At 47.1% G+C, this 12,401-nt stretch overlaps 1 protein-coding gene across 2 annotated transcripts in view; it reads right to left on the bottom strand.

Annotated features, from left to right (window-relative positions):
- Window positions 1-12,401, bottom strand: part of Usp43 (ubiquitin specific peptidase 43) — a 67,040-nt gene that overhangs the window by 42,981 nt on the left and 11,658 nt on the right. For both annotated transcript variants that reach the window (XM_051167880.1, XM_051167879.1), the window contains exon 3: window positions 5,375-5,478. In XM_051167880.1, the coding sequence (XP_051023837.1) occupies window positions 5,375-5,478 (104 nt within the window). The remainder of the gene's footprint in view (window positions 1-5,374; window positions 5,479-12,401) is intronic.

Here is a 12,401-nt window from a genome sequence, read left to right on the forward strand (position 1 = left end):
ACACTCTGACTACACTGCACCACACCCCAGTACCCAGTCCTTTCTGCTCAACACTGACCCCAGTTCATGCTACTGGTAATCTCACCAGGGAGAGCCAACGTAGTAGTGTTTTGATAAGAAGGCAGCATGTCCCCAGCATTCACACGGCCCTGGGCATGGCATTTATGGGGTTCCCTCTGCTACCCAGTTTCTTCCCAGATCCTCCAACCTCTTAGGATCGCTGTGTGCAGCAAAGGCATGAACCACGCCACAGGTACATTTTTGTGTTTGGGAAATGTCCTAATCCCTACTTCACACGTCTCTTCTTTTAGCCTCTAAAAACCAAAATCAGATGTATATTTTTTTTCTTTCATAAAGTTGCATCATATCAAACTCGTCAAGAATATGACCTTGCTTTCTTTTCTTTAAATTTATCTATGCATGTCCATGTGTGTTAGCATCTGCAGGTGCCTGCAAAGGCCAGAAAGGGCTGTTGGACTTTCGGAACAGGAGTTGTAGGAGTTTGTGAACTGCCTCATGTGGGTTCTGGGATCAACAATTCACCCTCTGCAAGAGCAACTGAAAAGATAGAAAAGTTGCTTTTCAACCCTGGCCACTTGGTACCTTACGAGATGGCCTCAGGGCTGTTCTATACTTTCCGAGAAAAGCCATACCCTCATACCTGTCCCAAACCCCTGACCGCAAGCACGTCCCAAGCTGAGCTCTTGCCCCCATAGGGATAAAATAACTAGTAACCAATCATTTTAAAGGGCATTCTGAAGAACCAATCATGGTCCAACAACTCTACTTAACCGCCAATTCTGCTTCTGTAAGGGTATAAAAGACTCAAGCTTTGCTTATTCGGGGTCTCCAGATCAATAAACCATCCCCTGCTATTTCCATCAGACTGGACTCTTGTGTCTCGCTGGGCTCTGGGAAGTAAGACCCAGCGTCCAGGTCTTACACAGTAAGTGCTCTTAACGGCTGAGCCACATCTCCCACCCCAATATGACCTTTATATTAGCCCAAATCAGAAGATGTGTGATTTCAGAAGAAAAAAAAATTAAAAATTTTCTAAGTAATTGGCAAATTGTTTGCATGCCTCTCACAGTGGTGGAAACTGAACCCACAAAATTGTATTGTATCAAACTTCATAAAGTTGTATCCTATCCAGCTGGTTCAAGGCTACGACAAGCATGAACCTAACCACTAGGCTACAGCCCCATCCTAACTTTGTAAAGAGCAAGTATAACATATCGTTCTTAAGTTAAACTATAGGAAAGATGGGAAATATACCTGTTTCTCAGAAATTGGGAAGGGCGGATTGAATATGGCCAGTAGGCCTAAAAAGCAGGCAGGGAGGCCCTGGGTTTAGCACTCAGATAGAAGAGGGAGACCCCACAATTACTCATCACCCCCAGATTCATAAAGGAACTGACAGCATCCCAGGTGGATCCTCCTCCATGGAAACAAACAAATTATAAGCATTCACTACATCGGCTTGGCGCTGCCCTTCCCCCCTACCCCCCCCCCTGCCCATCCCTTCTGGCACCTCAAAAGCCCTTCCTTGCATGGGCTCCCTAACCACACTTCCTCCATAGTCCAGGCTCTCTGGCTCAGTGGTATTTTCAGCTGTCACTAGCACAAACACCTCACCTACAGGTGAGAAATCTACTGGAAGGGCACTCTAGATCCAACTCAACTATCACTGCCTGAGAAGCCCTGCCCTGAAGACCCACCCACCCCACCTGAAGTCAGGAGCCTCTCATGCACTTCAAAGTGTGTTCACCTATAATGCCTAAATGAAAAGCTCCTCCTGTGTACCCTTACCACTGAAGCCCACCCTCACTGCAGTTCCTGCCCACTGCCCCAGCCTCACCCTCTTGCCCTCTCAGTACAGGCTGGTGGCCACCTTGGCTGTGATGGTTCTTACTTTCTGTTGTTTGTTTGTATGTAGCCCCGCTGACTTCAAGGCAATCCCCAGCTTAGCCTCCCATGTGTTGGCATGTGCTTAGTTCTTTCTCTTCCTTAAACTTGGCCTCCCCAGTCCTTGAATTCAAAGAGATCACTCCCCTCTTGGGTGTTTTGTCTCTGCTGTCTGTTCCACCGTGAATCCCTTATCCCCAGTGATTTCAGCAATGGACCTCTTGCCACTCCTCTTCACTCAAATGTCCCTCTGAAAAAGAAGCCTTCCTGACTTTCTTACCTAATGCCAACTCACACACCTCTCAGGACCCTGGGTCCCCTCTTACCATTCAAGGTGTTGGTTGGGGGGCAGGGGTAGTTTCTAATATCCCTCACTACACACATACCTGGAAAGGATTTAAGTTTGGGGCTCGAAAGATGGCACAGTGGTTAACAGGGCGTTTGTTCTTCCAGAGGACCCCAGTCTGACTCCCAGCACTCTCATGGTGGCTTACAACCACCCGTACAAAGAGTTCAGGCTCATTTAGGAGAGATCTCCACTACCCAATATTCTCCGCGACCAAAGGAAAGATGCAGTGCTCCACAGTTGCTTGGGAAGCTTCCTCAAGGTCCTCTCCCCCTGGAAGCAAAGAGTAAGGGGGTCTCTCCAAGATGTTTTCTGCTCCCACAAAAAGTAGCTCCAAGCATTCAGACACTGCTTGGGCCTCCTGAACAATCACCCTCAACAATGGAGATCCCTGCCCATTCATTTCACCCAAAATTGCTGAAAATAATGAAAATCCTAAAACAGAGAAGTTTTAAATCATCCTGCCCAGATCAAATACAAAAATTAAAAATCCCCAGAATGTATGGAAGTACATGGCTGAAAGTTTAGGAATTCTAATAGCGTGAATGTTACCCACTTGAAGGGAAGTAATTAAGAAACTCAGCCAGGTGGTGGTGGCGGCAGTGCATGCCTTTAATCCCAGCACTTGGGAGGCAGAGGCAGACGGATCTCTATGAGTTCTAGGACAGCCAAGACTATACAGAGAATTCTTGTCTATAAAAAGCAAACACAGAAAAGAGAAAAGAAAGGAAGAGAGAGAGAGAGAGAGAGAGAGAAGAAACTCACTATGAAATGGGGAAAAAACCAGCAGACCAAAGAAAAGGGATTATCACCACAGTCACAAACAAACAATAAGAGACAGTGCGGCCAAAAAGACCACAGACAGTCACAAACAGTAAGTGACAGTACAGGCAAAACGATAACAGTCACAAACACACAATAAGAGACAGCACAGCCAAAAAGATCACAGTCACGAACACACAATAAGAGACAGTGCAGCCAAAAAGATCACAGACAGTCACAAACAGTAAGTGACAGTACAGGCAAAACGATCACAGTCACAAACAAACAATAAGAGATGGGAAAGCAACAGAGGAAAATTCTAAGGGAAGCAAAGGCAAGGCTCAGACTTCAGAGAACTTGCTGAGGGCACAGCTGCTTCTAGGGAGACATTTAGCCCATAAAGTGCTTGCTGTACAAGCCTGGGGACCCGAATTTGATCCCAGTATACACACAAAAAGGCCAGATGGCAGGCAATTGTAAACCTGGGAAGGTGGGGTCAGACAGGTGGATTCCTGCGGCTCACTGACCTGCAGGCCTAGCCAAATTAGCAGGCCCTAGATCAATGACTGGTCCTGTCCAACAACAAATAGCTGGGGTGGTGCACGTCTGTAACCCCAAAACTTGGGGAGGCAGAGGCAGGCGGATCTCTGTCAGTGTGAGGCCAGCCTGGTCTACAAGGAGAGCTCAGAACAGCCAAGGCTGCACAGAGAAACCCTGTCTGGAAAACACACACACACACACACACACACACACACACCAATAACAAAACCCAAGAAGCACCACCAAAGGTGACCTCTGCTCCTGCACACAGGTGCAGACATATACAAGTACACAAACACACAGGCCTGCGCGCACACAGAGACTATTAACAAAATATACTTAAGCACATGTAAGTATACACATATTTATATTATATAAATAGATGTAAGAATGTCATTCAGTGGTAGGACACCTGCCAAGTATGCATGAGACCTTGGGTGAATTCCCAACAACTCAGACAGCAGTAATAATAAATACAAGCCATATATATAATTTAATGTATTTTTATTACAAATGTATAATTATATATACCATTAACCTATATATTATAGTAGATAATGTATTTTATAAATAGTATGTAAAATATAAAAGATATCATCAAATCAAATGTAAGTAACACACGCTGACTCGACAACACTCTCACAGAAGTTGAGAGTAGAACAGCAATTATGAGAGGCCAGAAGGAAGGAACGGTCACTGACTCACAGGCAGCACGGAGTCCTGTGCTCAACCATATAGGTGGAGTGGTTAGAAATAACTAAATATTATCCATGAAAAAGCTACAAAAGAGGGTTTTGTAAGATGTTCTCATAAACTAATGATGAATGCTTGAGGATACGTATATATTTAACATGACATTATATGTCAAATCATTACACCATTGACATGAGCAATTCTGGTTTTCTTCCAGCCTTTAAAAAAAAGAGAATTTAAATGCCAATGTTGGAAATATACGTATGTGGGCATCTCACACAAGGGAGAGGTTTTCCTTCAGTCTCCCCGGCCTGTGTGCTCCTATGTTCCAGCCATTTGATCCTATTCAGATCTCAAAGCTCAAGGGAAGGCACATGTGGCCCAGGCAGTCTGCGCCTAGGGTCTCCTCTCTGGTGTCTCACTGCTGCAGGTATTCTCACAAACAGCATAACTCTTAGAAACATTCATACTTTCTTTTTAAGATTTATTTATTATTATGTATACAGTGTTCTGCCGGCACATATACCTGCAGGCCAGAAGAGGGCATCAGATCACATTACAGATGGTTTGTGAGCCACTGTGTGGTTGCTGGGAATTGAACTCTGGACCTCTGAAGAGCGGTCAGTGTGCTCTTAACCTCTGAGCCGTCTCTCCAGCCTTATACTTTCATATAGAAACACCCACAGTGCATGCTTCCTGGAGTCCAAGGATGATTTTTATGTCCCCTAACTCATCCTGAGCTCTCTGGCTATGCCAAACAAACAGGAAGGGTACCTCCTCCCCCCCAACCCCCCACCCCCGGCTTCAGTGTGGTTTATCCTGGCCTCCACATCCCTGCTCCACAGAAGCAACATCCGGCCACTCCTTTACTCCTATAAGGAGAGTGGAAGGCCATTTCAAGGGGCCAAGAAGGAAAAGAAAAGATGCCTCAAGGTTGGAGACAACAGGCGAGTGATTAACTGAGGCTGTGGCCTGAGTGTTCACTGTTTGGTTATGGGGGGGGGGGCGGGTCAAGGGCAATGAGATACAAGTGACCTTCCATCTGAGTTCCTGGGGAACACACACACACACACACACACACACACACACACACACACACACACACACACACACACACACACACCTTACCTGTACTGTGCTTGAAAGTGGCTCTGCACAAAGCTGGGGCCTGAGGAGAGAGGAGCTGCAGGTGGCCGAGGGTCCTCCAAGACCTTACTCGATTCTGGGGGCAGCTGCAAAGAAACAGAAAAGAAATCCGATGACATCCTGTCCACATTATGTCACACAGCTGCTTCCAGGTAACAGAGCCCACCTCATCCCTCTCTGAGCCTTGTGGAGCCATGGTCTTCAATATTGCGTTTACTCGGTGACCTTTCAAGCCTCCTGTTAGTTTGGATCCCTAAGAAAGGGTATAAACATGTACTGAACTGGGAACTGAAAGGGGATCATAGTGAGGTTCACACACACTCTGCCCCGCCTCCAGCCTGGGGTTGATGGCGCCACTCTTCACCTATGTCCTGCTGGGGCCTGGGATACATCCACAGTCATTATCAACAGTCTGAAGGGAAGGTGTTGACCAGGGGCCACCCCCTCCAGAGGTTCTAGGCAGGAATCTTCTAGCCTCTTCCAGATTCAGAGGCTGCTGGAATTGCTTGCCTTGTGGCTACACCATTCTGTCCTCTGGGTCAGCATCTTCAAATCTCTCTGTGTTCTGCGTTTATGCTGTTTTGCCCTCGGTGCTCTCCAAACTCCCTCTGCCTGTTATAACAACACTCGATATTGTGCTGAGGGGCCACCTGGATAATTCAAGCTAATTACTCTTACTCCACACTCCTAATCACATCTGCAAACCCAACTTTCTGCATCATTAATAGATCTTTCTGGGCCATCTTTCACCTCTTCTCCCTCGGGGATCTCACCCACCCCAGTGTCTCCAGTCTCCCCTGAAAGGCTGTTACTCCCAGTATGAACGGCTCTGGTTTTCCAGGTTCCCTAGTTACCCTAACTCTCTACCCACTCCACACCACACAGGGGACATAATTACTTATGAATTTCCTGCTACACAAAAACCACACTGAAGGCTGTCCAGGGCCCATTCCAATCACTCATAATACAAAGCTGTTTAGTAAATATCTGAGCGTCCAGATAGGGCTAGACAAACAATTTGCCTGACAGCATTCTATCTCAATTTCTCAATTTTTTTTTTTTTTTAAATCCTCACTACCTGAAGGAGTCTTTTTAGATGTGCTCTCCTTCCCACCCCCATCCGTGGAGCTCTGGGAATGACAGGATGGATGGATGGATGGATGGATGGATGGATGGATGGATGGATGGGTAGATGGAAGACACTTAGCCTGGTAGACGCTGAGTACATGTGGTGGGTGTTACATATTAAAGATATCTTACAAACCAGAGTCATAGCTCCATACTTATAGAAAGGCTTTAACTCAACAGCCATTCCCAGGTAAAGAAGGCCATCAGAAGGTTTAAGTGTCCAAGCAACAACAGGTGGCCTCAGTAGAAGCCATGAAGATGAGAAGAGGTGGGAAGGTGACTCGAGACTCTCTGTGTGAAGGGCTCTTAGCACAACCAGGAAGAAGAAAAGAAGGAATAATCACAACCAACTCCAGAAGTCAAAGAAGACAGGGCTTGGAAAAGACACAGCAAGTCCAAGGGTGGCTCAACAGCCAGGCAGAGTCAATGGCCAGGCAGAGGTGTGGAGTGGCAAGTATTTACAAGAGCCTGGAGGTGTGAATTCGCATTATGTGTGGACACTGGGATGTTCTGCCTAGGGCTTACCCTTCTTGAGGCCTTGAGTCCAGCCCCTAGGTGAGGATATGAGGAATGTAGTCCTCTGCGTGGACCACAGCTGTGATTACCCACCTGAGACCAGTTCACTGATGCTTCCTCATAGAAAAGGATGTTGGAAGGGTCCTTAGACCCTCACCTGAGATTCTGTCCACTCTCCCTGTGCCCTGTCAGCTACCTGTAATCCCAACCCAGCTACAAGTGGTCACACGGGGTTCTAGAGTATAGACGAACTGGAAGGTTAACATCCAGCTATGTGTATAGCTTTCAGAGGTCACCATCCACACTGGGATGGGACCTGTTAGTTGTTCTGAGGTCAGGTATACAGCTCTAAGGAGCTCCTCACCCATGCTCCCATGCTTAAGCCCAATAAACTCATTGGTTTGCCAAGAAGACTTGGATGGAGTGGTCACTTTGGTCTGTCATTGGTGCTCTATCTGAGGTAAAGAGGCATTTGCTTATGTCTCCCCAGGAAAAGTTTAATTCCCTACCAAGAGACCCAAACTGCTCTGAGATGTCCCTGCCAGGGTGCAAGTCATGAAGAGAGTGACCAAGACTGAAAACACTGATTCTGGCCGTCGCCACCTAGGCTCCTCTTTTGCCCAGAGCTGTTCAGTGCTGGACAAGTTTTCCATTTTAATCCTATATGCCTCTCCCTAGCTGGCCACCAACATTCCAAGTCCAAGTTGCATACACGCAGGACTTTACAATGATACAGAGGGGTTCTATATAAAGATGGCAATCTGAGACACTGGGCTGATTGCGGACAGGGTCACCAAGGGATGGAGCGTGGAAATCCTGAGTAAGGCGTGCAGAGATACAGTAGGAAAGTCACTGACAAAACATGGACTATGGGGTCAGAGGAACACGGATCTGGTCTGCTAGGCAAGAGAACCTCGATACCTCTTCAAAGCTTCGTCATATGCTTATGCTTAAGCAGTGGCCCCTCGGCATGGAGCTATGGTGACGATCAAGAGATGAGGTGCACACCATGCATGGAGGCTCACACCTGCAATCCCAGAACTTGAGAGGCTGAGCCTGGAAGATCACTGGTTGAAAAGCACCTTAGGCTACAGTTTGAATTTTGGGTCCAGCCTGAGCTACAGTGTGAGCTTGAGGCTGAGTTACAGTACGAGACTCTGTCTCAGAAAGGAAGAAGGGAAGATGGGAGGGAGGAGGGATGCTTACCTAGCACACAGTAGGTACTTAATACATACTGGCTGCTGTTTCTCTCCCTAAGACACAGTAGGTACTTAATACATACTGGCTGCTGCTTCTCTCCCTAGACTCATTCCTACCTTTACTCTGTGCAAAAGTAGCATTTTCTGGAAAACTATCAAAAAGATTGTTTCCATGTTGGTGTTTAGCGGGCGGTGAAAGAAAAATACAGGATGGAATTTGCAGGCTGGAAGAATTTAAGAATTGTTAAAGTAATGGAAAAGAGAGTGGCCCTTAGGTTTTCTATTGCAGTTATAAGTGAATTTCACTGTATGGCTTTCCTATGTCCTCAGTACAGAAATAACTTCAAAAGGGGAAAACCATTCTGAGTTACACAGAGGGCACGAGCTTTCTTCAGTGCAGGGAAAATTAACTTCTCCTGCTAAATAACCACAAGGCTCTGTACGCTGCCTCCAAGATACACAGCTCGGCCTCGAGGCAGCCCACTGTCCAGAAGTGACCTTGGGAGGACAGAGAATGGGTCTCCTCTGGTCAGAGTGAGGCTGAGAATGCCCCTGGCTCCGGCCAGCAGCCACTTCCTGACCTTGCCTGGAGGGGTACACTGCTTCTCCCACACCTGTTCCATGGAGGGACAGAAAGCTGATATGGTGAGGACAGGGAGTGAGCGGGAAAAGGAATCTGGAATCAGGCTGAGTGGTTGGCAGACCCAATCAGGGAGGATTTGGTTCCAGTTCAGTAAAAAGCCACCAGAGCAAGGCAAGCAGGAGGTGACATCTCCTTGTTCCCTTTTTCTTTTCTTCTTCTTCTTCTTCTTCTTCTTCTTCTTCTTCTTCTTCTTCTTCTTCTTCTTCTTCTTCTTCTTCTTTTAGTATATCCTTGGCCATCCTGGACTCACTTTGTAGACCAGGCTGGCCTCAAACTCACAGCAATCCACCTGCCTCTGCCTCCCAAGTGTTGGGATTAAAGGCGTGGGCCACCACACCCAGCACTTTGTTCCCTTTCTAAAGAGATCTGGCTTTAGAGTGGAGGGCAATAGTGGAAACTGGGGGTTAGGAGTGTCACTCAAAGGGTAAACAACTGCCTGGGAAGCAAAAAGCCCTGGGGTCCATCCCCAGCCTGAAAGAAGGGGAGAAGGGAGGGAGAGAAGGAAGGAAGTAAAGAAGGAAGAAAGGAAGGAAGGAAGCTAGTTGAAAGGCTAACCATCATGGCCACTTTTCCTGTAGCTGTCCAGTCCCTTGAGGTTATGAAGAATGATTGGCAGGCTCTCATGACTTAAACCCAAATATCTCGACAAAGAGCTTGAGGGTGGCACATATTCATAGGGAACAAAGATTTCAGGGCAGAGTTTCTCAACCAGAGGGTGATTTGGGTCCCCACACCAGGGAACAGTTGGCGATGTCTGCACACACATTTAGCATAGGGTGGGACTGTCCTCGCACCTAGCAAGAAAGATAGTGCTGGTGCTGTCTATGGCACTGGAAAAACTATCCAGCCCCAGATGCCAGGAGTGCTCAGGTTCAGAAATTCTGGTATAGAGTGGCATTTCCTCATTTGGATAGGGGTTCTCCCATTTATTTGCTGTGTGACTTGGACCCACACAGCTTACCTCCTCTGTGACCATAAGCCAGATGATGTTTCTGGCTACCAAAGGAATAGAGGGGGGGAAATGAAAGGCTGTTTGGAAGGCTGCTGCTGAAGCCTGGGTCTGGAATATCCCTCAAAGGCCCCTGTGTTAAGGAGTGGTCCCAGGCTGTCACTATTAAGAGCTGGTAGAATCTTTCAAAGGCTGGGCCTAGTGGGGGAGTCTTAGGTCCCTATGTGCACACCCTTGAAGGGAGCTGGAAGAATCCAGACCCTTCTCAGCTTGTCCCGCCATGTGTTCCCACCAAGAGGTGTTTCCCTGACCACAGCCCAAATACAATAGGTCCACTTGGCCACAAACTAAACCTTTCCTCTTTGTAAACTGGTTATCCTAACCCATTTTGTTACAGTAACAGCAAACTGACTAACATAGTTATCTATCCCGTCTACTTTCCAGGTAGGAAGAACTCCCGGTATGTAAAGAGAAGAGAGAAGCAAACAGGATGAGTTCTTGTTCACAGCAGCAGGAGGTGGAAGCACCTGTCCGTACCTCTCCTCTAGCTGCTGCCTGAGAAGACCAAGACACCTAGGAAGGGAGGTCCAGCATCCTGGGTTTGACAAGACCAAGACGCTTAGGAAGGGAGGTCCAGCATCCTGGGTTTGACAAGACCAAGACGCTTAGGAAGGGAGGTCCAGCATCCTGGGTTTGACAAGATCAAGACGCTTAGGAAAGGAGATCCAGCATCCTGGGTTTGACATGCATGGATCCAGCTCAGTCCTGTTTCCACGAGGTAGAAGATGATGACCCCCAAAGGTGTCATGGTGCACATCCATAATCCCAGCACTTGAGAGGGAGAAACAAGAGCTTAAGGTCATCCTTAACTAACAGTGACTCCAAGTCCAGTCTACTTGAAACTCTACCAAAGAGTGAGTGACCCTGGGAAACGCCTGACCTATGTTTCCATTAACTATAGAATATGAGTTATAACTATAAATATTAAAATAAAGCAACCAGTTAATAAGTTTACTGAGTGTCCACTATATACTAGGTAATAATAAATCATGAAAATCATCAAATTAGATTTACAATACAGAACACGCAGTAAATTGTATCCTGTGTCTGTGTGTGTGTGTGCACGCGCCTGTTTACCATTTCACAATGAGCTCTTTGAATTTATAGAAGGCACAGAAGTAGACAGAATATGCTCCGTGGGCCAGCAATTAATTCTGACTCCGTAAAATCTTCCTTAGCCCATGTTCCCTGCCACAGGCATGTGACTCTGAGGTGCCCAGTCAGGCTGCTCCATTCTTCTGATCGCATGGCCAGGCATGAGCGTGCCGACTGAGCGAGGACAATCAGGGTTTGCTCTGGCAGGCCAGGAGGTGCAGAAGGCCCTCCTGCTACCATGTGGGCAGAGCCAGAAAGAGAAGGGAGAGACAGAGTCACAGACGTAGTGACATCATCTGGGACCTTGGATTCAGTCCCACACAAAGCCGCTTCAACCAGAATTGCAGGTTATAAAAAACAACAAATGCCCTTTCTTTAAGCCAGATGAAGTTAACTTTCTATCACATAAAAATAAAGATAGGAATAAGATCCATAGGAAAATGACTATAAATAAAAGGAAAATGACACATCCCCTCCTAAACCAGAGAAAGCAGCACCAGGTTGGTGTATGGTGCCCTGGGATTTTTCGTTTTGTTTTGAGACAGGGTCTCACTCTGTAACGTAGATCAGCCTGGAACTCAATACATAGACCAGGCTGGCCTTCAGTTCACAGAGATCTACCTGGCTTTGCCTCCCACGTGCTTTAACAGTGTACAGCACCACACCTGCCTCCACCTTTGCTGGGGTAACCACCAATTTTGTTGCACTGGTTCTTTCCACTCATTGGAGCAATTGTTTTTAAAACAAGAGAACAGGCTTTCAAGCCGAGTCTCTTAGGCTAAGATCCTGACTAGTCCCCTCCCTTTGTTTAAGATTAATTTTAGTTATGTCTCTGTGTTTGTTGCGCACACACGTGCATGCGTGTGTGTGTGTGTGTGTGTGTGTGTGTGTGTGTGTGCGCACGCGCACACACACACATATGTCCAGGTTCCATCGATACATCTCTCCTGCCCCACGACTGCCCCTTCTTTAGCTGTTTGTGCTGGGATTACAGACATGCACCATCAAGCCTGGCTTCCCACGAGGGGTGTTGTTGTTGGTGGTGTTGGTGTTGTTGTTTGGTGGTGGTAGTGGCTAGTGAATTCATGAGAAGGGTGGGAATCAGGTGTCCCGCTATCAGACAAAAATAAAGGGCTGAGAATGCAGCTCCAGGAAAACACCTGCCTCCCAGCCTGAGGCTGAGGTTCAGTTCTCAGTACCACAGGGGAAGTGGAGGAAACAAAAAGCTGAAGAAGCAGTTCTGGCAGCTAGGCCTGAGTTGCCGGTGAGATCCATCAAAAATGCGCTACTTACTGGCTAACGACCACGGTGCACAAGATGCCCACTATTTAAGGGTCTGGTTACTATAACTTGGCTCACTCATAACGTGACTTCATTCACTTTGCCGTGAGCAATAAAGAGATCACACTAAAGCCATTA

The sequence above is a fragment of the Acomys russatus genome, chromosome 25, assembly GCF_903995435.1.
Source record: "Acomys russatus chromosome 25, mAcoRus1.1, whole genome shotgun sequence".
NCBI classification, from domain to species: Eukaryota; Metazoa; Chordata; class Mammalia; order Rodentia; family Muridae; genus Acomys; species Acomys russatus.